This window comes from Canis lupus, chromosome 6, assembly GCF_011100685.1.
Source record: "Canis lupus familiaris isolate Mischka breed German Shepherd chromosome 6, alternate assembly UU_Cfam_GSD_1.0, whole genome shotgun sequence".
NCBI lineage: Eukaryota > Metazoa > Chordata > Mammalia > Carnivora > Canidae > Canis > Canis lupus.
The window spans coordinates 32,406,725-32,427,248 of record NC_049227.1 but is presented as its reverse complement, the minus strand read 5'-3'; the positions used below and the strand labels follow the sequence as shown (position 1 = coordinate 32,427,248).

Here is a 20,524-nt window from a genome sequence, read left to right as displayed (position 1 = left end):
CATCCCCCATCCTTCCCCCTTCCACCCCATCCATCCCCCATTCTTCCCCCATCCACCCGTCTCCATCCCATCCATCCCCTTCCACCCCCCATCCACCCCCCTCCATCACCCCCATTTATCCCTCCCCTCGTCCATCCCCCTACCGGCTCTGCCTCCCGTTCTGGCAAAGTTGGAGGCAGTGTGCAGTGCAGAGAGGACGAAGCGGTCGGTAGGGTTTGAAAAACGTGCCTTCCCGCGCCGCCTTGCCTGTTTGGGTGCCTGAAAGACGAAGCCGCTGCCTGTCGGGGGCTCCAAGCCGAGCTCGCTCCGCCGGCCGTAGCGACGCGTGTGTGCGCGAGGCCCCTTAGAAGGGAAGCGGTGCAAGGGCTTGCGTCCTGTCCTCCGCAGCCGGGCTGTGCGGTCTCGGCAGGCTGGGCGTCCGTGTTCGCCCCGCAAGGATTTTGTCCTGAGTCTGACTCGTAGCCCTTTAAGCCACCCGCGAGACGCAGGTGTTTGCAAAGCAAGCGGTGAAGAGCAGTCAAGGCGTAACTTCTGTCCCGCGAGAGCTATTGAGAATGCAAAAAGGCAGCGCCTCTGAATCCAGGATTGATTACGTGGAGTTCAGGCCTCTGTGAAGTAGGCCTGCGTAGTGGGCCCTGCAGTGCAGCTGGAGAGTTGTTGGGTCTGGCCCGAATCAAAGTCGACCTAACGCGCAGTCCTGTCTGCAGATTTTTACAGACCTCCTAGGGCCGACTTCTGCCCCCAAACAGAGAGGCACGGACAGTGCCGTGTCGGAAATGAATTCCGTCTTCCAAGACCTGGCGCGTCTGGCTGGGTACATCTTGAATTCTGCTGCTTTACCTTATTGACGCCTGTACGTCACCTCGGCTTTCTGTCCACTGTATTTCCTTGCTACTCAATATCTTGAATTTGGTATGAAAATACTGTGTGCCCCCCACACCTTTGCTTGTGCATGCCCTGTAATTATCTTGTAGTGGGTGGGTACAAATGTATTGCATTTCATGTAATCAGATTTTTCGTCATCTGTTACAAATAAAGATGAATTTTATAACTGAATGTGCAAGAGTGTTAATTCTCATTAAGTTGAGGAAGATTATAGTAAATCTAAAAAATAACTATACCTTATTTTGTCTCCTATTCTTGCATCACTTACATACTCAGTCCTCTGAGGTTTTTTTTTTTTTTTTTTAAAGATGTTATTTAAGAAGAGAGCAGGAGCAGGGGAAGGAGGAGGGGCAGTATGAGAGGGACAAACAGAATTCCCTCCTGAGCGGGGGAAATTGACTGGTGACCTGTTCCTGGGACCCTTAACCAATGTAGCCACCCAGGCACCCCTGTTCTCTGAGTCTTAAACTTTGACATACACCTTTAAAATGTATTACTCTAGACTCAGGTACCTAACTTCTTATCACTCTTCAGCTTTACCAATCTCAGTAGGACAGAAAGATCGTAGTCAGGCAATATTTGGAGAGAAATAACTGACTCTCTGGTAGGGAGAGATAATAAGATGTAGTTTGAGTTTTTGAACTCCTGATTAAATTTCGTGGGATATGAAGGATGTTCATTGACAAACCTTCCTAAATTTAATGATGTAGATGCACTAAATGTATCTAATGCACTAAGTGTACTGTTAATATACTTCTGTGACTCTGTGGTGTACAGTGCTGCTGATGGGAAATAGCTATGGTAAAAGTTGCTGAGGGCTGTTTTTGGTACTTTAAGGGAAAAATAACCCTGGTTGGCTTTCCAGAAGTTAATTTTTATATGGTAGCATACATTTAATCAGCATTTTATAAAGCTGTATGAGCATCATCTTCCTTAGGATATAAAAGTAAATAAAACAGCTCTGCTCTCAAAGCTCATTACTAAAAATATGTTTGTAATGGAATATTCGCATAAGGAAGTCATTCTCTTGGAGGAAGGCGTTATTGAAGAGATGATCTTTAAACATGACCTTGAAGGAGTGGGGAAAAGGGAAAAGGATACTTGACAGTTGTGATTAATTTTAAAACAGTTAAGGATAGAATTATAGGAAATCAGGAGACAAATTATCAATAGCTTCAGGAAAAACAAGATCTAATAGGAAAGATAATGTAATCATGATACTCCGATTATATAGAAAATATTTGCCTAAAACTTAAATATTAGCTATAAATATGATAAGGCATATAGGGTGTAGAAAAGAGCTAAATCTCCTCTGTAAACATAGGGACTTAATAATGGTTAGAATTTGTAACTCCAGTAACTAGTGTGAACATATTTTAAAATCCTGAGATCTAAAACAAGTTGTTAAATCATTTAAAATTGATTGCCACTGGGCATTAAGGAATGCTGACAAGCAACTACTTCATTTTATTATGAACACCTTAGACTTTTATGGTATTAAATTGTTAAAATTTTGAAGTTAAAGCAAAATTCTGACAGCACTTAGAAAGTGGCTAATGCAGCTGGTCCATGGACCACACCTAGAGTTGTAAGGATTAGTTTATAATCATGAGATTGTCACTTGGGACAAGTTGGTCAAGTTTTGTCATTTTGTTGACCATTGTATACCCTGGAAGATAACCTTGTCTCTTCATAATTCCTTATCAGACTTAATCTTTCAATACAAGATTTGTTTGAGTCTTAAAATCTGAGGATTAAATGCTGGCTCCAAACTGTGTTTCCTTGAACAAGTTTTATTGGGTAGCTCAGTCTGGTTGGTTTTTTTAAGTTTCACTTTTTAGTAAAGGGAAGGTAAAGATTTGGTCCAGTGCATTTTTAAAAATAGAACAAGAATTGCTATTTTAGGGTTGATAATGTACTATCAGCCAAAAGCATTATGAGAGATTTCGTAATCTCTCAATCCATCACCAGCAATAGAGAAAATAAATCAGTATCTACTAAATGCTTCAAATTATATAAAGGGAAAAAACACAATGATTAAAAGAGGTGGACAAACCCACAATCAGTGTTTTTAATAGCTGGAAGATTTTGAACAGCACAACAAAAAAATCTGAACTAGTTGCTAGTTGGTGTTTACATATAATAATACCACCCCCAATGATGTTAGAAGACATATTTGCTCAAGTATATATGGAGCTTTTGGAAAAATTAACCGTGAACTTAGACTCAACAAATAAGAAGATTGAAATCATTTTGGAGGATATTCTCCAATTATGGTACAATTAAGCTAACTTTCAACAGAAATATAAATAGGGAATCTGCAATTACCTTGATATTAATGTTTTAAAATAATCCACAGATCATAGAAGAAATTATAGTGGAAACTAGAAAATATTTTGAACCAAATGTTAAAATTGAGATAGGGTTTGTCAAAAAATGTGGGATTCAACTAAAGCAGAACTAGAGGAAAATGTTAATAGCTTTAAGTGTAAAGTAAGGAGGGGAAAAGAATGGAAAACTAAAGATCTGAGTTTTCATCCCAAGGTGGAAAAAGAACAAAACCTGAAGAAAATGGAGTTAAAGTGTTAACAGGAGGTTACCTGGGTGGCTAGGTTGGTTAAGTGCCTTTTACATGGATCATGATCTTGGGGTCCTGGGATTAAGTCTTGTGTCAAGCTCCCTTCTCAATGAGGAGTCTGCTTCTCTCTGTCCCTCTGCCCCGCCTCCACCCCCTTGTGTGCACACACTTTCTCTCAGATAAATATAATCTTTAAAGATAAAATGCCAACAGGAAATGATGAATACTGTGTACAGTAGGAAGTCAGGAAAGCCAAACATCAGTGCTTTGAAAGTATTGATTAAATGGACGAATTTCTAGTAAGAATGATGAAGGAAAAAAAACCCCACATCACTAATATCAAGGATAAAAAGAACACTACACCAGGCTCAGTGAAGCTTTGCTGGCTATAAGGGCAAAGGAGCAGTGGCAGCAGCAACAACAGCAGAGTCCCTGTGCCAGACAGCCACGGGCCAGAGTGACTTCAACCCGCTGAACCACTGGGGCTGGGCCTGCTGCAAAACCAACTTCCGGTGCCCATGGGTGCAAATATACTTTGACTTCACTCAGTGTGCTGACATCTGCCCAGATGAGAAGGCTGTGCAGGTGGTAAGACAGCTGGAGTCTGGCCTGCGCTGACACCACCCCCGTCCATTTTTTAAAAAGAAAAGTACTACAGATCTTGCCAATGTTACAAATATAGAGAATATTATGAAGAACTTTATAAATTTGAAATTCTTGTGAAAGGGAAAACAACTAAAAGGAACAAAAAGATGCAAAATATATTAATGGTTCTGTGTCTATCTTTAAAAATTCAATCATAGTTGAAAACCTTTATCACTAAGTTAACTCCAAGCCCAGATGGTATTATGGTGAATTATTTCTCACATTTAAGAAAGAAGTAATACCATCTGTAAACATAAACTCTTCAGAAAGTCTTTTATTTAGACTTTTACGAGGTCACCATAACCTTGGTGTAAAAACCCAGTAAAGGAAAATTAGACTCCTCTCTCTTAACATTGATACAAAATTCCTAAACACAATGTTAACAAATTGAATCCAGGAATATGGAATATCTAGGAATAAGATAGAGTAAATAATTTAAAATATGTATCAGTGTGATGCAAAATAATGGAAATTTATAAAATATATAATCTCATGAGATTATATGATCATCTAAATAGATATGAAAAGATTTGATTAAATACTACATTCATGATAATTAGGAATAAAGGTGTGATTATTAATGCAATAAAGTGTATCTCCAAAAATTATTACAAAAACCATATTTAGTGATGAAGTGCCACTTGTCAAAGTTTGTTTTTTTTTTTTTTGTTTTGTTTTTTTTTTTCAAAGTTTGATTTGATGAGAGAAACAACACTAACAGCATGCCTATTCATATATTGGAGGTTTTAAATGTAGAAAGAAAAAATAAGGATTAGCAAGAGAAAATCATGACATTACCTACATAGAAGATTCAAACAAGTGCATCTAATGAATTAATTGGAGATGTGATCAATTACAACACGGATTATATTTCTCTAATAAGCAGAACTGTGAAATTTTAAAGATTTTTTATTCATTTGAGAGAGTAGGAGCACAAGTAAGGGGGCAGGTGAGAGGGAAAAGTAGACTCCAAGCTGAGCAGGGAATCTAATGTGGGCCTTGATCCCAAGACCCCAGGATCATGACCTGAGCTGAAGGCAGATGCTCAACTGAGCCACTCAGGTGCCCCATAAATATGAAATCTCCATACCACTTACAAAGCATTTTAAGCTAATAACTAGGGCATTAAAGGAAGTAATAGAGAAGCAAAAGATGTTGGACATAAAAAAGCAAAAAGTAAAATGAGACATAAACTATCAATAATATCAAATGTGAATGGATTAAACAATCTAGTCATAGATTTTCAGACTGGAGGAAAAACGGCATCCAAGTATATGCGGTCTGCAGGAGATACACTTCAGTTTGAAGGATACAAATATGTTGAACATGAAAGGATAGAAAAAGATCTTTTGTCCAAAGAGCAACCATAAGAAAGTGTGGTTATATGGATTTCAGACAAAATAGACTTTAAAACAAAAATTTAACTAAAGATAAAGGAGGATGTTTTATAATAAAAGGACCAGTCAGTCCTTCAGAAGTTAGAACAGATATATATATATATATATCTGTATATATATATACACACACGCACACAGTTATATATATTTATATACACACATATACATATGTGTATATATGTGTGTGTGTGATATACCTAATAACACCACTAAAATATGTAAAGCAAGTATTGACAAGAATTGAAGGGAGAAATAGACAATTCAGTAATCATGACTGGCAGCCTCAATACAGCACTTTCATAATGGATTGAAAACTAGCCAGGAGATCAGTAAGACTTGAATGACACTATGAACCAACTAGACCTAAGAGAACATCTTGTGAAACAGTAAACAAAATAACAGCAAAAAACATTCTTCTCCTGTATATAGGACATTCTCCAGTACAGACATACAGAGCCATAAAACAAACCTCAGCAAACTTAAAAGGATTGAAATGAATGAAGTACTTTCTCTGATCACGGAATGAAATTAGGATTCAGTGCCAAGAAGAAATTTTAGGAATTCAGAACTATATGGAAATTAAACAACCCCTGAATAACCACTGTGTCAAAGAACTCGTCAAAAGAAAATAGGAAATATTTTGAAATGAATATAAATGACATAACACACCAAAACATTGTAGTGAAATTAAAGCAATTCTTTGAATTGTAGTTAAGGAGCCTGAGTGGCTCAATCAGTTGGGTGTCTGACTCTTGGTTTCAGCTCAGGTCTCAATCTCAGGCCCTTAAATCAGGCCCTGTCCCTCATTGGGCTCTGCACTCCACAGGGAATCTGCTTAAATCCTCTCACCCTCTCCCCTGCTCGTGTTCACACACATTGTCTAAAATAATCATTTTTTTTCTTTATAAAGGAAATTTGTAGTGATGGATACCTATATTTAAAAAGGAGTTCTTGGGGCACCTGGGTGGCTCAGTCCGTTGAGCATCCAAATCTTGATCTCAGCTTGTCTTGATCTAAGGGTTGTGAGCTCAAGCCCCACGTTGGGCTCCATGCTGGACTCTCATTACTTTTTTTTGTTGTTGTTTAAGATTTTATTTATGTATTCATGAGAAACAGAGAGAGAGAGAGAGGTGGGGACAGGCAGAGGGAGAAGAAGCAGGCTTCTCGCAGGGAGCCCAATGCAGGACTTGATCCCTGGACTCAGGATGATGCCCTGAGCCGAAGGCAGACAATCACTGAGCCACCCAGGCATCTCTCCATTACTTTAAAAAAAAAAAAAAAAAAAAAGGTAAAAATAAAAGTTAAAAACCTCAAGTTAATAACCTTTTAATCTTAATACAAAAAGAAGAGCAAACTAAACCTAAGGAAATAAAGATTACAGCAGAAAATAATAAAGTTAAGAAAGAAAAATACGGAAAATCAAGAAAGCCAAAAATTGTTTTTCAAAAAAAGGTCAAAGATTGACAAACCTTTGCCTAGAATGACTATGAAAGAGATTCAAATAGCAAATCAAGACTGAAAGAGCATTAGTACTGACATTCCAGAAGTTAAAACAATTACGAGAATACTGTGGAACAAATCACTTCTATTCCAGCCAGTTAACTAGTTGAAATAGACCAATACTTAAAGAGACTCAAATGAACAAAAACAGACTCAAGAAGAAATAGAAAATCTGAACAGGCCTATAACAAGTATAGGGATTGAATTAGAACACAAAGAGAAGCTTCATATCAGGTAGCTTTATTGTTGAATTCTACAAAACACATAAAAATAACAATTCTTTACAGATTTTTTTTTTTAAGAAACAGAAGAGGAAGGAAACCTTTCCCTAATCATTCTGTGAGGCTAGGAGGCCAGTATTTTCCTGATAACAAAATCAAAGACCTCGCAAGAAAACTACAGAACAATATCTCTTGTGAATATATGTAAGAATCACTAACAAAAAACTAAAAAATTCAATCCAGCAACAGAGAAAGGATTATACACCATGGCCAAGCAGGATTTATCCCAAGAATGCAAGGTTGGTTTCACAACCAAAAATAAATTAATCTACCATATCATTAGAATAAGGAACCAAGAAATATGATTATGATAATAGATGCTAAAACATTTCCTGACAAAATGCGATGCTCCTTTATGATAAAAACATTAAATAAAGTTGAGATAGTTGGGAAACTCCTTATCTTGATAAAGGGCATCTGTGAAAAATTCCACAGCTAAAGTATAAATGATTAAAGGTTTTTCCCCTGAGTCAGAACAAGAGGAGGATGTCAGCACTTTCCACTTCCTTTTTTTTTTTTTTTTTAATTTTTATTTATGATAGTCACAGAGAGAGAGAGAGGGGCGCAGAGACACAGGCAGAGGGAGAAGCAGGCTCCATGCACTGGGAGCCCGACGTGGGATTCGATCTCCGGTCTCCAGGATCGCGCCCTGGGCCAAAGGCAGGCGCCAAACCGCTGCGCCACCCAGGGATCCCGCACTTTCCACTTCTATTCTCATTGTACAGGAGTTCCTAGTCAGGATAGGCAAGAAAATGAAATAGAAGGCATCAAGACCGGGAAGGAAGAAATAAAACTACTGACACGTGATAGGATCTTTTTTGTAGGAAATCCTAAAGAACAACCCCTCCCCCCCCCCAAAAAAAAACAGATAAAAACAAGGTCAACAATGCTGCAGGTCAGATCAATATATAGTATTGTTTGTATTTCTATTGTACTTGCAATGAACAGTCCAAAAATGAAATTAAGAAAAAAGTTTCACTTACAACAGTATCAAAATGAAGTGCAAAACTCTAAAAACTACAATACACCTTTGAAAAGAGATTAAACATCTAAATAAATGGAAAGACTTCCATGTTCCTGGATCAGAATACCTGATAGAATTGAGGTAGTTATACTCCCTAAATTGATCTATAGGTTCAACACAATTCACTGTTAAAGTCCAATAGGCTTCTTTGCAGAAGTTGTTGATCTGATCCTGGAATTCATGCACATATTCAAGGAACTCAGAATAGCCGAAACAATCCTCAAAAAACAAAACATAAAGTTGAGAACTCATCCTAAATTTAAAACTTAACAGCTACAGCAGTTGAGACCTATATATCAGTGGGATAAAATTGAGAATCCTGAAATAAACTTAATATTTAAATTACTTGGTTTTGACAAGAGTGTCAAAACAATTCAGTAGGGGAAAGAATGGCCGTTTTAAATGGTGCTGGAACACCTGTCCACATGCAAAAGAATAAATGGATCCTCTTCACGCTATTTAAAAATTAAAATGGATCAATAAAATTTTACAACTATTAAATATTCATGACCTTGGATTAAGCAGTGATTTTTTTTTTTTTAGATCTTATACCAAAAACTCAACAAATAAAAAACTTAATTGGATTTTATCAAAATTAAAAACTTGGGGCACCTGGATGGCACAATTGGTTAGGCCTCTGGCTCTTGGTTTTGGCTCAGGTAGTGGTCTCAAGGTTGTGAGGTCAAGCCCCACATTGGGCTCCACACTCAGCTTGCGGTCTGCTTAAGATTCCCTCTTCTCTGCCCCCCTCCATAAATAATTATATATTTTTAAAAAGTTAAAAACCTTAATTTTTCAAAGCATATCATCAAGAAATTGAAAATAGAATGTGTGAAAACATTTGCAAATCATATGTGAAATGGGACTGAAATATAGAATATATAGATAGAACTCTTATAAGTCAATAATAAAAAGGCAAATAACCCAGTTTTAAAGTGGGCAAATGACCAGAATAAATAAGATAAACAAGTGGCCAATAAACAGCATCATTAACCATCAGGGAAATGCAAATCAAAAGGACAGTGAGGTATCGCATCACTCATCAAAATGACTCTACTGGAAAAAGAGACAGTAACAAATGTCATGAAGAGATATTAAAATAAAATCACTCTTTTGCTCCCTATTGTGAAAATATTGGTCTAGATGCTTTTAAAACAGTTTGTTCCTCTGAAGGTTAAATATGGAGTTAAAGTATGATTCAGCAATTTCACATAAGGCATATAACTAAGAAAAATGAAAACATGTCTACACAGAAATTTATACCTGATTTTTATAGCAGATTTATTAATAATAGTCAATTTTGGCTCTGAAGCAGAATGTAAATATCCAGAATTCTTGAAGGTATATATAACATAAAAGTAAGGTAAAATCTGGGATGTAAAGTGTGAATACTTTTTATTTATTTAAGTAATCTCTACCCCCAACGTGGGGCTCAAATTCATGACCCAGAGATCAAGTCATATGCTTTTCCAACTGCACCAGCCAGGCACCCCTTGAATACTTTAAGATAATGTGTATTTAAATAATGTTTCACTTTTTACTTAAATGGTTATTGAGGGGATCCCTGGGTGGTGCAGCGGTTTAGCGCTTGCCTTTGGCCCAGGGTGCGATCCTGGAGATGTGGGATCGAATCCCCCGTTGGGCTCCCGGTGCATGGAGCTTGCTTCTCCCTCTGCCTGTGTCTCTGCCTCTCTCTCTCTCTTTCTCTCTCTCTATCATAAATAATAAAAAAAAATTTAAAAAAAATTAAATGGTTATTGAAACATTGGCTAAAATGTTTTTGGAAAACTTTAAAATATATTAGAATCCATGGAATCCTGAGGCATATGTAAGACTTTATAAAATAAAAAGGACATTTTCATAACAATAGAAAGTAAAATATAGCAGCAGAAAGCTATGAAGATCAGAAGGCAGGACACCAAGAATAAGTGGCATTATATTAAATGTAACTGGATTAAAATCTATTAAAAGATTCATTATGCTAAAATATTTTCATTGTTTAACAAGAGGCATCTAAAACAAATTAATGAAATAGACAACAGCATGTTCAGCAGGAGTCATATCATTGGATAAATAAAAGATAATTTTAAAGTTCAAAATTAATAGGACACTGTCCAACAACTATATACCTGAGGGCAAAATGAAATGAGATCCCTTACTCTCAGTATATTCTAAAATCAATTCTAGATGGATTAGACAGTCAAATTTGAAAGACAGATCTTTAAAACTTGAGAAAATATAGATGACTTCTCTTTTCAACCTTGTGCTGCTGGACAAGTACCATGATTCCAGAGATCTGTACAAAATGTGGCTTATTTGACAGCAAAGGATTCAAGCTGGTTGAAGAGAGAAGTTCTGTGATGGCAGGATCCCCTAATTAGACTTTTATTTTTATTTTCCCAGTAATAAATTTTACTAAACCTCTCTACAGTATGTTAAAGTCTCATTTACTTTAGAGGCAGTTACCAGTACTTAACTTCCCTGAGCCTTTTATTGGCAGTTTAACTTATTTTTCCCTAAGCATACTTCCACATGGAGTATCTCTCTGTAGTGCCCTATGTTTTATCAGCTAGCAAGGTGCACGCTGTTATGACCAATTTTCTCATATTTAATTTAATTTATTTAATTTAATTCTCTCTGACCAAGTATTCCTATTATATATTCATTCAGGTCTGCTCTTAATATATTTTTAATTGCATAGTCATGGTACAGGTCTGTGTCTTGAGATGATCTCGATCAGAAGAAGGCTTCTGTACTATCAGAGGGCTTCATTATGTTACACATTACCTAGGGGTGGGAAAGGATTTTTCAAGAGTGATTAAACAATAACAGAAAAGAAATTATTAAAATTAGGAAGATCCAGGGGTACCTAGGTGGCTCAGTCAGTTAAGCATATGCCCTTTGGCTTAGGTCATGATCCCAGAACTCCAGGATTGAGCCCCATGTCGGGCTCCCTGGTCAGCAGAGTGTCTGCTTCTCCCTCTGCCTTTTACCGTGTTCTTGTGCTTTCTCACTTTCTCTCTCTCTCTCTCTCTCTCTCTCTCAAATATAGAAGTAAAATCTTTAAAAAATTAGGAAGATCTAAAGACAAGCCACAAATGAGAGAAGATACTTGTAACTCATACAACAAATGATTGGCAAAGGATTTCAACTGTAATCATTTAAGAATACTGTCTCTCTTCATCTTGACTTCTTACCTTTGTGTCACCTGGCAGTAGAATAGCTTCAGGCATTTTGTGATTGGGGATATACTTAGTGTAGGTTTAATAGGATACATTTGTGGTTCATAGTCAATTTTGAAAGTAGGTAGTTACTACCTGTTGGCTTTTGATGGGAATAGGGTCTGCAATGCCTGGTACCTGAAATATATGAGGAATAAAGAAGCCATGAATTGAAATTTATGAAGGTAGTCAGGAGAAATATTCCCCAATTACCTGATGTTTAAAACTAAGTAGAGGATTTAGTTCTCATGGATTTCCAGTCAAAAGAACTTCTCTGTTAGAAAAATAATAACATAGCATATTAAAAATTCACCATACTTTTTGTTGTTAGGAATCCTGCCTTTAAAAGAAAACAAGAATTTTTGTGTTTATAGGGCACACAGCTGTAGCAGTACCAAAAAGAAATGTCTTTACATGAAGCTGATTGTTTCATGCATTCTGATTATCAATTAAAATTTAATCACCTATGCTGTGCGGCACCAGAGTGGCTAAGTCGGTTAAACATCCAGTTCTTGATCTGGGCTCAGGTTTGTTGTGTTTTGTTTTTATTTTAAGGTTTTATTTATTTGAGAGAGAGAGAGAGCACAAGCAGGAGGAGCAGCAGAGGGAGAAGCAGACTCCCCACTGAGCAGGGAACCCGATGCAGAGCTCAATCCCAGGACCCAGGTATCATGGGTCCCAAGCCAAAGCAGACGCCTAATCAACTGAGCCACCCAGACACCCCCTAGACTCAGGTTTTGATCTCAGGGTCATGAGTTCAAACCATGTGTTGGGCTCCTCACTGCTGGGCAGGGAGCATACATTAAAAAAAAAAATTACGCTAGAAGATAGACTTAGTTTGTTCATTTTCTCTGGGAAATACTACAAAAATAGGTAATCAAATAGTCCTATAGGAAAAAAATCTTATATTGAATCAGGCCCTTAATGAAAGTATGCAGCTTTTTTCGTTTTTGTGATTTTTTAAAAATATATGACAGTTTTGTTTTTGTTTTGGAGGTGTTTGTTTATTTAAGTAGGTTCCATGCCCAGTGTGGAGCCCAAAATGGGGCTTGAACTCAGGACCCTGAGATGAAATGTTGGAGTTTACTGTCTGAGCCCCTGTAAATGACAGGTTTTTAAAATATGAATCAACAAATGTTGATTTTTTTTTTTCTTGTTCTAAAGAAATATTTGCCTCAACCTTCAGGTCTCACAGATCCTGGGACTGTTCCTGATCAAATGATATGGTAAATAAAAAAATAAAGGAAAGCTCCAAGTAAGATATGTGATAAATGAAAAAATTATTCAGGTAGCTTTGACTGGTTATTTGTGCCTTAAAAAGTCCTAGCTTCTGTCATTTCAGTTTAAAAGTTCTCTATATTTTGTTAGATAACTGTCATGCCTGTATATATTTTTTTCTTTTCATTTCTTATGCCTTTGATTGCCTTGTAATTTGGCAGAGTAATTTCCTTTAAACTATATACCTACCTATAGTTTACATCAGACTTGATGTAGATCCTAAGAGATAAATTCTAAACTGTTTTTTTTTGCTATGTAGGTTTTTACTAAATTATGAGAAATAATTATAAAATTTAAATTAGCTTTCTTGTTTGAACTGGCATCCTGTTGTGTATCTTTAGTGCTCATTTTATATTCCTATTGGGAATTACTCCTGCAGTACCACTTATTTTGGAAATATGAGCATTAGGAAAGAAAATGCAGGGATCCCTGGGTGGCGCAGCGGTTTAGCACCTGCCTTTGGCCCAGGGCGCGATCCTGGAGACCCGGGTTTGAATCCCATGTCAGGCTCCCGGTGCATGGAGCCTGCTTCTCCCTCTGCCTGTGACTCTGCCCCTCTCTCTCTCTCTCTCTCTCTCTCTCTCTCTCTCTCTCTCTGTGTGTGACTATCATAAATAAATAAAAATTAAAAAAAAAAAAGAAAATGCAAAATTCTTTGCAAAAAATTGAGTTTTGTTTTTTTAGGAAATGGAATTTAATCTTTACATCATGTAAAGTATAGCCTGCTTGGATTATTGAAACTAGACTTTAATGGTTATGACAGTGAGGTGATAAAACAAAAAGTAGCCAGATAAAATTTTCAGGTTTTTATTAAGTAGAGGCTTACTAGCAATATAAAGTTTGAATTTATTTAGTTTAGATTTATAGAAAAGATTAAAGTTACTTGTACGTTTTCAGTGATAGGTAAGAATGGATATAATTTTCAAGAAAAATTATTATCTAAATCTTTAGAGGGGGCAGCCCCAGTGGCCCAGTGGTTTAGTGCCACCTTCAGCCTGGGGTGTGATCCGGGATCGAGTCCCTACATCAGGCTCCCTGCATGGAGCCTGCTTCTCTCTCTGCCTGTATCTCTGCCTCTTTCTCTCTCTGTGTCTCTCATGAATAAATAAATAAATAAAATCTTTAAAAAAAACTTTAGAGGGAGTCTGAACATTATTTTAATACATCAAATAAATAAACTTTTGTCTATTAGAGAAATGCATCTAAATATAGTACTTTAAATTCTAGGTTATAAAAGATGGCCAGTCCAGACAGAAGTAAGCGCAAGGTACTAAAAGCCAAAAAAACAATGCCTGCAAGTTGCCGGAAGCAAGTAGAGATCCTGAATAAGTCGAAGAATGTCGAAGCACTGAAAACAGCAACTGGGAATAATGTGTCAAGTGGTAATCAGAGTTTAAGTACTGGTATCATAAGTAGCAAATATGGACATTCTGAAAATGATGCTTCCTTATTGGACTCCAACAAAAATTCAGTATGCTCAGAGAATAGTAAAGTATTTTCTCAGAATATTGTGAAACCACTAGAAATTGTTGCTTCAGAAACAAGATTGGAAAACTTTGAAGAGCAAGTTCTGTGCCCTTACCAAAAGTCAAGAAAAACAACAGAATTTTCCAAGAAGCTCTTTACACAAGAGGCAAAAGAGTCACAAAACACTTCTGAAAACCATTTTGAATGTCAGACAGATGTAACAAGATCTTGTTTTGAACAACTTGAAGATTATAATCTGAAACCCATTTATTGTCCATCTAGTGTATCTAGTGGTGTTGTTCAAATGCCAGAAACTACAGTAAACAGTGCCTTGGATGATAAGAGGATCAACAAAATGGTTTCCTGTTTAGAAAACTCCGGTTCTGAGTCATGTGATAAAAGACAAGATGACATTTTAAGTTCAAATACCCGTTTTGTGCCTGTTGATAAAGTACCTAAGTTGAACAATTCAGTCATTTCCAGTAACTATGCTGCTGCTATTTTGAAAAGTGAAGAATCCTGTAGGACCTGTCATTCTAGCATTTCAAGTTGTGAAAGTGTAGACTCAACACTGCTGGCAGCACTTGACACTGGTAGGAATAATAGTAAGTATATACTTATGCATCTTTTAGAGAAATTAAAATAGTCACTTTCCTTTTGGGGGATATTTTTAGCCTCAGATATAGAAATAGTAGAGCATATATAGCCAAGAGAAAAGTAAATCATGAAATAATTGTTTCAGAGTGTCTTGTTTCTGAACCATTTAGGGTGAGGAGGGGGAAACGGTATCCTCCATATCTGAAAGGAGGTAAATTCTGGCAAAGAAGGAATCAGTCACTTTGCCTTGAGAGTACAAAAAAAAAAAAAAAAAAATCAAAAAGGTGACATAGGGCGATTGTTTGGTTTATTTCATCTACATCTTAATTTGAAGTTTTATTTATTATATTAATGAGGCTAGTTGAAAGAGTTTTTTTTTTTTTTAATCGTTGATGAACTCATTTCTTTCCATAGAATTAACCTGTAAATCATAGGCCAAATGTAAGGTGATAGATAATACATACATGTGTGCATGGAGTGACAGAAACATCGAATAACTAATGAAATTCTAGAATTATAAAATCATTAAAGTAACAAAAGTAAATTTCATTAAAAGTAGGATGTTTTTGTAAGTTAATGAAATAAAAAGAAAAAACATTTCTTAGGATAAAATTTTATTTGTGTTCTTATGTAGGTTACGTAGTCATTTAACAAGATGGATTTAAAATTGCTTAAAAATAATAACAGGATCACCTATTAAAAAAAATGTCAGACTGCGTAAGTAACTGTACTGTATAAAAATGATGTATGACTGCTTAAGTAACTAGAGGATTAAGTATTATAATTTATTCAGTTTTTGTTGGTATTAAATAGGTATTAAAGTTGAAAGGAAAGTGTATCTGAGACCAGAATCCTACCTAGGAACCTGATAGAATCATTTTTTGAAGGTTATATTTTGTCACAAGTTTTTAGACAATTACATTTGCTAAAAAATGCTGCCTGACATCACATTTTAGTTTATTTCCTTAGAGAGTCTGAATTCCCTTGTTTCCTTCCTTAGAAGGAATATTTTTACTTCTGATCTTTCCATTTCCCCAAGGCCATAATCAAAAGAAGAGGATGTTTTCAGAAAACAAAGAAAATGTTAAGCGCATGAAAACTTCAGAGCAAATTAATGAAAATATTTGTGTAACTCTGGAAAAGCATACAGCATTGCTAGAACAGGTAAAATATTGGGGCTTCAAACCTTCTGATTAGTAAAAAAATGGTAAAAGTTAATTGATCTCCATGGTGATTTAGTACAGATGACTTTCACTTGGTGCAAAGGTGGTGTATGAAAGTAGAATCAAACGATGGAGGTATTAGGGAAAGATAATTGTTTACATTACCAAAACATCTCCAGTTAATTGAAAATAATCTTATGCAGAGTAGCCTGGAGAATCCTGTTTAGGTAGAGTGCTGTAGTAGAAAGAGAATGGACCATTTTAGTCAACATTACATTTAAATCTCTTTGAAAGACATTGTCTGACCTTAAGTTTTGCTGAATAATTCAATCTCTTTTGTACTGGTCTTAGGGTTCTCTGATCTGCAGCTTCAGCTGTTTGTATACCTCATCACAATTGACCACTGTGTCATAAACTCAGACAACCCAGAAGTTCGTCATAAAGTCCTGTTGCATTCAGGTTTAGTGACCTAATTTCCAGGTTTACATGGATATGTTGCATTATCTGACTCTGCTTTATAACATCATTGAATGCACATTTTGCTTTCATTTTGCCCCATTTTATTTCATTGTACTCTAGTTTCCCATGTCTGATCAACTCTGAATTTAAGTGTGAGATTCAATTTTACTTTTTATTTTTTTTATGAGATTCAATTTTAATAGGTCCTGTAATGAGGACCTGTTTTAATGATGTTTTGCTATTTTACTACCACTAGAATTATTCAGCTAAAAGTCATTATATGATAGATTAATGTCTGTCACCTATAATAGGTCTTAATGTCAGAACCAAACTACCCTGCTGTTTTAGGAAGGAAAACACTACTGTTTTCTAAAACAGACCATTACAACTATATAGTTACTATATAGTTACGTGTTATATGGATATATACTCACATAATAAATAAATGGAAACCTTTTTGAAGGACTCTTGCAGAACCAGCATCTAAGGTGAGCCAGCAGTTTTTCCATTTCTACCTTGTCTTTTCTTCCAGGAAGACCAAAGGGAACAGTAAAATAAAGATGTCTAAGTCTTATTATTTGCTGGATAGGACTAATAGAATTACGGTGAACAAAGATCTAGCTTAAGAAAAAGGCTGTGTCTTACTCCCAGGAATTAGTAGCTGAATTTAGAAATAAATTCTGATAGGGACATATAAAGATAAAATTTAATCTGAATATTTTGGTTTCACTGGCATGGAAAAATTAGTTTTCATTCATTACTATTACCTCTCTCACAAAATACTTGGTTTGAGTTGACACAGAAAATGGTCCTTTCCAGTGAGGTTTAAGAAATGCAGTTTATTTTGTTTTCTCAACCACCACCACCACCCCTGGCAGAAGTTTCTTGCACATTCCTCAGAGACATTTGGTGTTTTAGCTAATTACTATCTTTTCACCTATCTCCTAATAGCTAGCTTTCCATAACTTGATATTTTAATTCCTGTCCAAAGACTTAAGTCTCTAAACCACATCTTTTTGGATTTTTTGTTTGAATCCCAGTGGAATAGGGATTATCATTCTGATGTTCTTCTCTGAGAGAGTCCCCTAGCTGTTGACTCTTCTGAGGTTTTATAAGGATCTTGGCCTCCTTGATTCCAATTGAGTTAATGAAGTATAGAGGAGTTTTTCTTCTAAAGTCCAAGTTTTTAATATTTATTTATTTTTAAGATTTTATTTATTTGACAGCACAGGTAGGTAGAGTAGCAGCCAGGGGGAGAGGGGAGAAGCAGGCTCACCCCTGAACAGAGAGCCAAACATGGGGGTCGATCTCAAGACTCTGGGATCATGACCTGAGCCAAAAACAGACGCTTAACCAACTGAGCCACGAGGCGCTCCTTTAAAGTCCAAGTTCTTCATTCTACCTACTATCGTAGAAAGTTGAGGCAGATTGGAAATATATAATTGCTAGTCTTTGTCCAATTTTTAGGATACTTTGGCTGTCATCTGCAAGTTGTACCTAGGATTTCCGTCTGATACCATAATTTTGGATATATTACTATCAGCAGAAGACATTTATGAGGTATTTTTTTGGTGGAGGTTATTGTGTCCTCTTTATGAGGAACATCACCACTAAATGAGAACAAATGTCCACTCTAATCAAGAGTAACAACCTATGGATGGGCATTTAGTACTTTTAAATAACCAGGTTTTAAGAGTCTGCCTCCATCTGAATTGTCCGGAGTGATTCAGACTTTCTTGCTTAAATTGTGGTTTATTGAGCTTACTAACAGTTGAAGACTGTCATTTTCGACTACTCTTTCCTCAGACTTACCTGATCAGAATTACTAGTGATGCCTGTTAATTAGATGGTTTTTCAGACCTTTTTCCAGGAAATTCTGTTTGGTGAATCCAGGCTAGGGCCTAGGAATCTATGATTTTAGCAAATGTCCCATGTGTTACCAGGAAAGTTTCACAAACACTGTGTGGCCTCCTCTTGTTAGCAAAACAGTATTTCCTTTTTTTTTTTTTTTTTAATTATTTATTTATGATAGTCACACACACACAGAGAGAGAGAGAGAGAGAGAGAGGCAGAGACAGGCAGAGGGAGAAGCAGGCTCCATGCACCGGGAGCCTGACGTGGGATTCGATCCCGGGTCCCCAGGATCGCGCCCTGGGCCAAAGGCAGGCGCTAAACTGCTGTGCCACCCAGAGATCCCCAAAACAGTATTTCCATACTCAAGACATTTAGAAAGTTTCTCCAAGATTCATCTGAGTATGAGCTTTACATATTGAGCCTAGCCATTGAACTAGCAAGCATGCAGGAAAAACCACACATGGGTAACAGGGGTCACCTATCAGTAAAAATAATGTGTTTTTGAGCACTTATTAAATACTTAAAAGTTTGTTAGTAAAAATGATAATGTTGAGAAACCATTGAAGAAATATTAAGCATTACAGAAAAAGTCAAGTACATGGTTATGTTGAAGAGCAAGAACAATGACAAATGAGAAGGAAAAACCTTAGGATTAATCAAATAAAATTGCTTAATATCCCTAATCATTCTGGTGATATCCATATAATAAAAGAGTTTAACATAGAAGGTTTGTGTTCCAATTTCAAACACCAAGAAGCAAGAATTTAGGGGAAAGATAGAAATATTACTAATAAGTACCTCAGATGTATCATGACAGGTTTTGTTATTGAGAGAGACGACCTACTCTGTTACGAAAGCAGTTTACGAGAGGATACTAATTCAGCAAAAAACTACAGTGGATGTTTCTGAATACATGGCTCAGCAGAGCTGTTTGTATCAGTGGGCATTGAGATTAATTATGCTCCCTGAAAATAGGTTCGTCTGTTTTCTAAAAAACAGCCAGATAATGAAATGCATTAATGTTTCATGTGACAGCTACTACACATTATTAGAATAGCATGCATTATGCCAAATAGCATTAGTCACTAACTAATTGTGCCTGGCTTCTTTCATTTTAACAATAAGAAAGTCACCCCCTAAAAAAGCTATTCAAGTAAAATAGATTATCTTCCTTTTTATCAATTCACTTTTTTCTGTTTTATGGAGCTCTTTCACATATTAACCTTTTATACTTTTACAAAAATCCTGTGAGCATCACACATTCAACATTGTATTATCTGCCCACATGTGAGCAAGGAAAATGAAGCAAAGTGTGTGACTTTCCAAAGGTCATACAGCTTTTGTTAATGGCCAGATCAAGGCTCAGACTTTCATAATTTGCATCGTAATCTACTACAGACCAAACCAACCATTTTCATTGGTCTCTGGCTTTCAGATTAGTGGAGTTCCTTTTTATGGAATATTTGGTTTCATTTATGCTCATTAGAAAAATAAATGTGATAGAGGCTTTTACCTTTAATATGTATTATGGAATTCAGCTGAAACTGTAAAAAACAAAAATTAGCCCTTGGAGAATAAGTTTATTTTCTAACATCAATATATTTAGATACTGGGTGTGTTTCGCTGAATTTGATATTCAAACTTCTATAAAACTTACTTGTAATATTAACATAAAATATGAAAAAATGTATTTTATCGGTTACAGTAAATCTAGAAAAGAACAAAGCTATTTTTAAGGAGTAGAAAATAAAATTGCTTTTAAATTTGAAATGGGTGTTTTGGTTTTTATTTTAAAATTCTAGGTCAAACATTTGATTCGACAGGAGATCTATAGTATAAATTACAAGCTATTTGATAGCAAACTGAAAGAATTGACCGAACGCATTGGAAAGACACAGTGCAGGAATAAACATGAAGCAATAGCTGATGAACTCTTTGTAAGTTTCTAATTTCATTTAATTTCATTTGAAGTAGATTTTTTTGCATGTTATGAAAGGAAAACAATAAAGCAGACCCAAATCTGATCTTTGCCCACAAGCCTGATATACTATACCATAAGTAACAGAATTTCTTAGCTGTATTGGCCCTCATGAAATACTTTTGGAAATACTATACTGTGTTCTTCTGTTGTCAATTATTTTGTGTCAACTGACAGGCATAATACATAAGCGGTTT

The 20,524-nt window shown here is 36.1% G+C and overlaps 2 protein-coding genes across 5 annotated transcripts in view; one reads left to right on the top strand and one right to left on the bottom strand.

Moving 5' to 3' along the window:
- GRIN2A (glutamate ionotropic receptor NMDA type subunit 2A) overlaps nt 1-573 on the bottom strand; it is a 545,905-nt gene extending 545,332 nt beyond the window's left edge. The window contains exon 1 of the mRNA XM_038540398.1: nt 144-573. The gene's annotated coding sequence lies outside the window, so the exon portion shown is untranslated. The remainder of the gene's footprint in view (nt 1-143) is intronic.
- ATF7IP2 (activating transcription factor 7 interacting protein 2) overlaps nt 1-20,524 on the top strand; it is a 55,436-nt gene that overhangs the window by 1,432 nt on the left and 33,480 nt on the right. For all 4 annotated transcript variants that reach the window (XM_038540402.1, XM_038540403.1, XM_038540404.1 and 1 more), the window contains exons 2-4: nt 14,037-14,881; nt 15,913-16,037; nt 20,152-20,286. In XM_038540402.1, coding sequence (XP_038396330.1) covers nt 14,047-14,881; nt 15,913-16,037; nt 20,152-20,286 — 1,095 coding nt within the window. In that variant the 5' untranslated portion in view covers nt 14,037-14,046. The remainder of the gene's footprint in view (nt 1-14,036; nt 14,882-15,912; nt 16,038-20,151; nt 20,287-20,524) is intronic.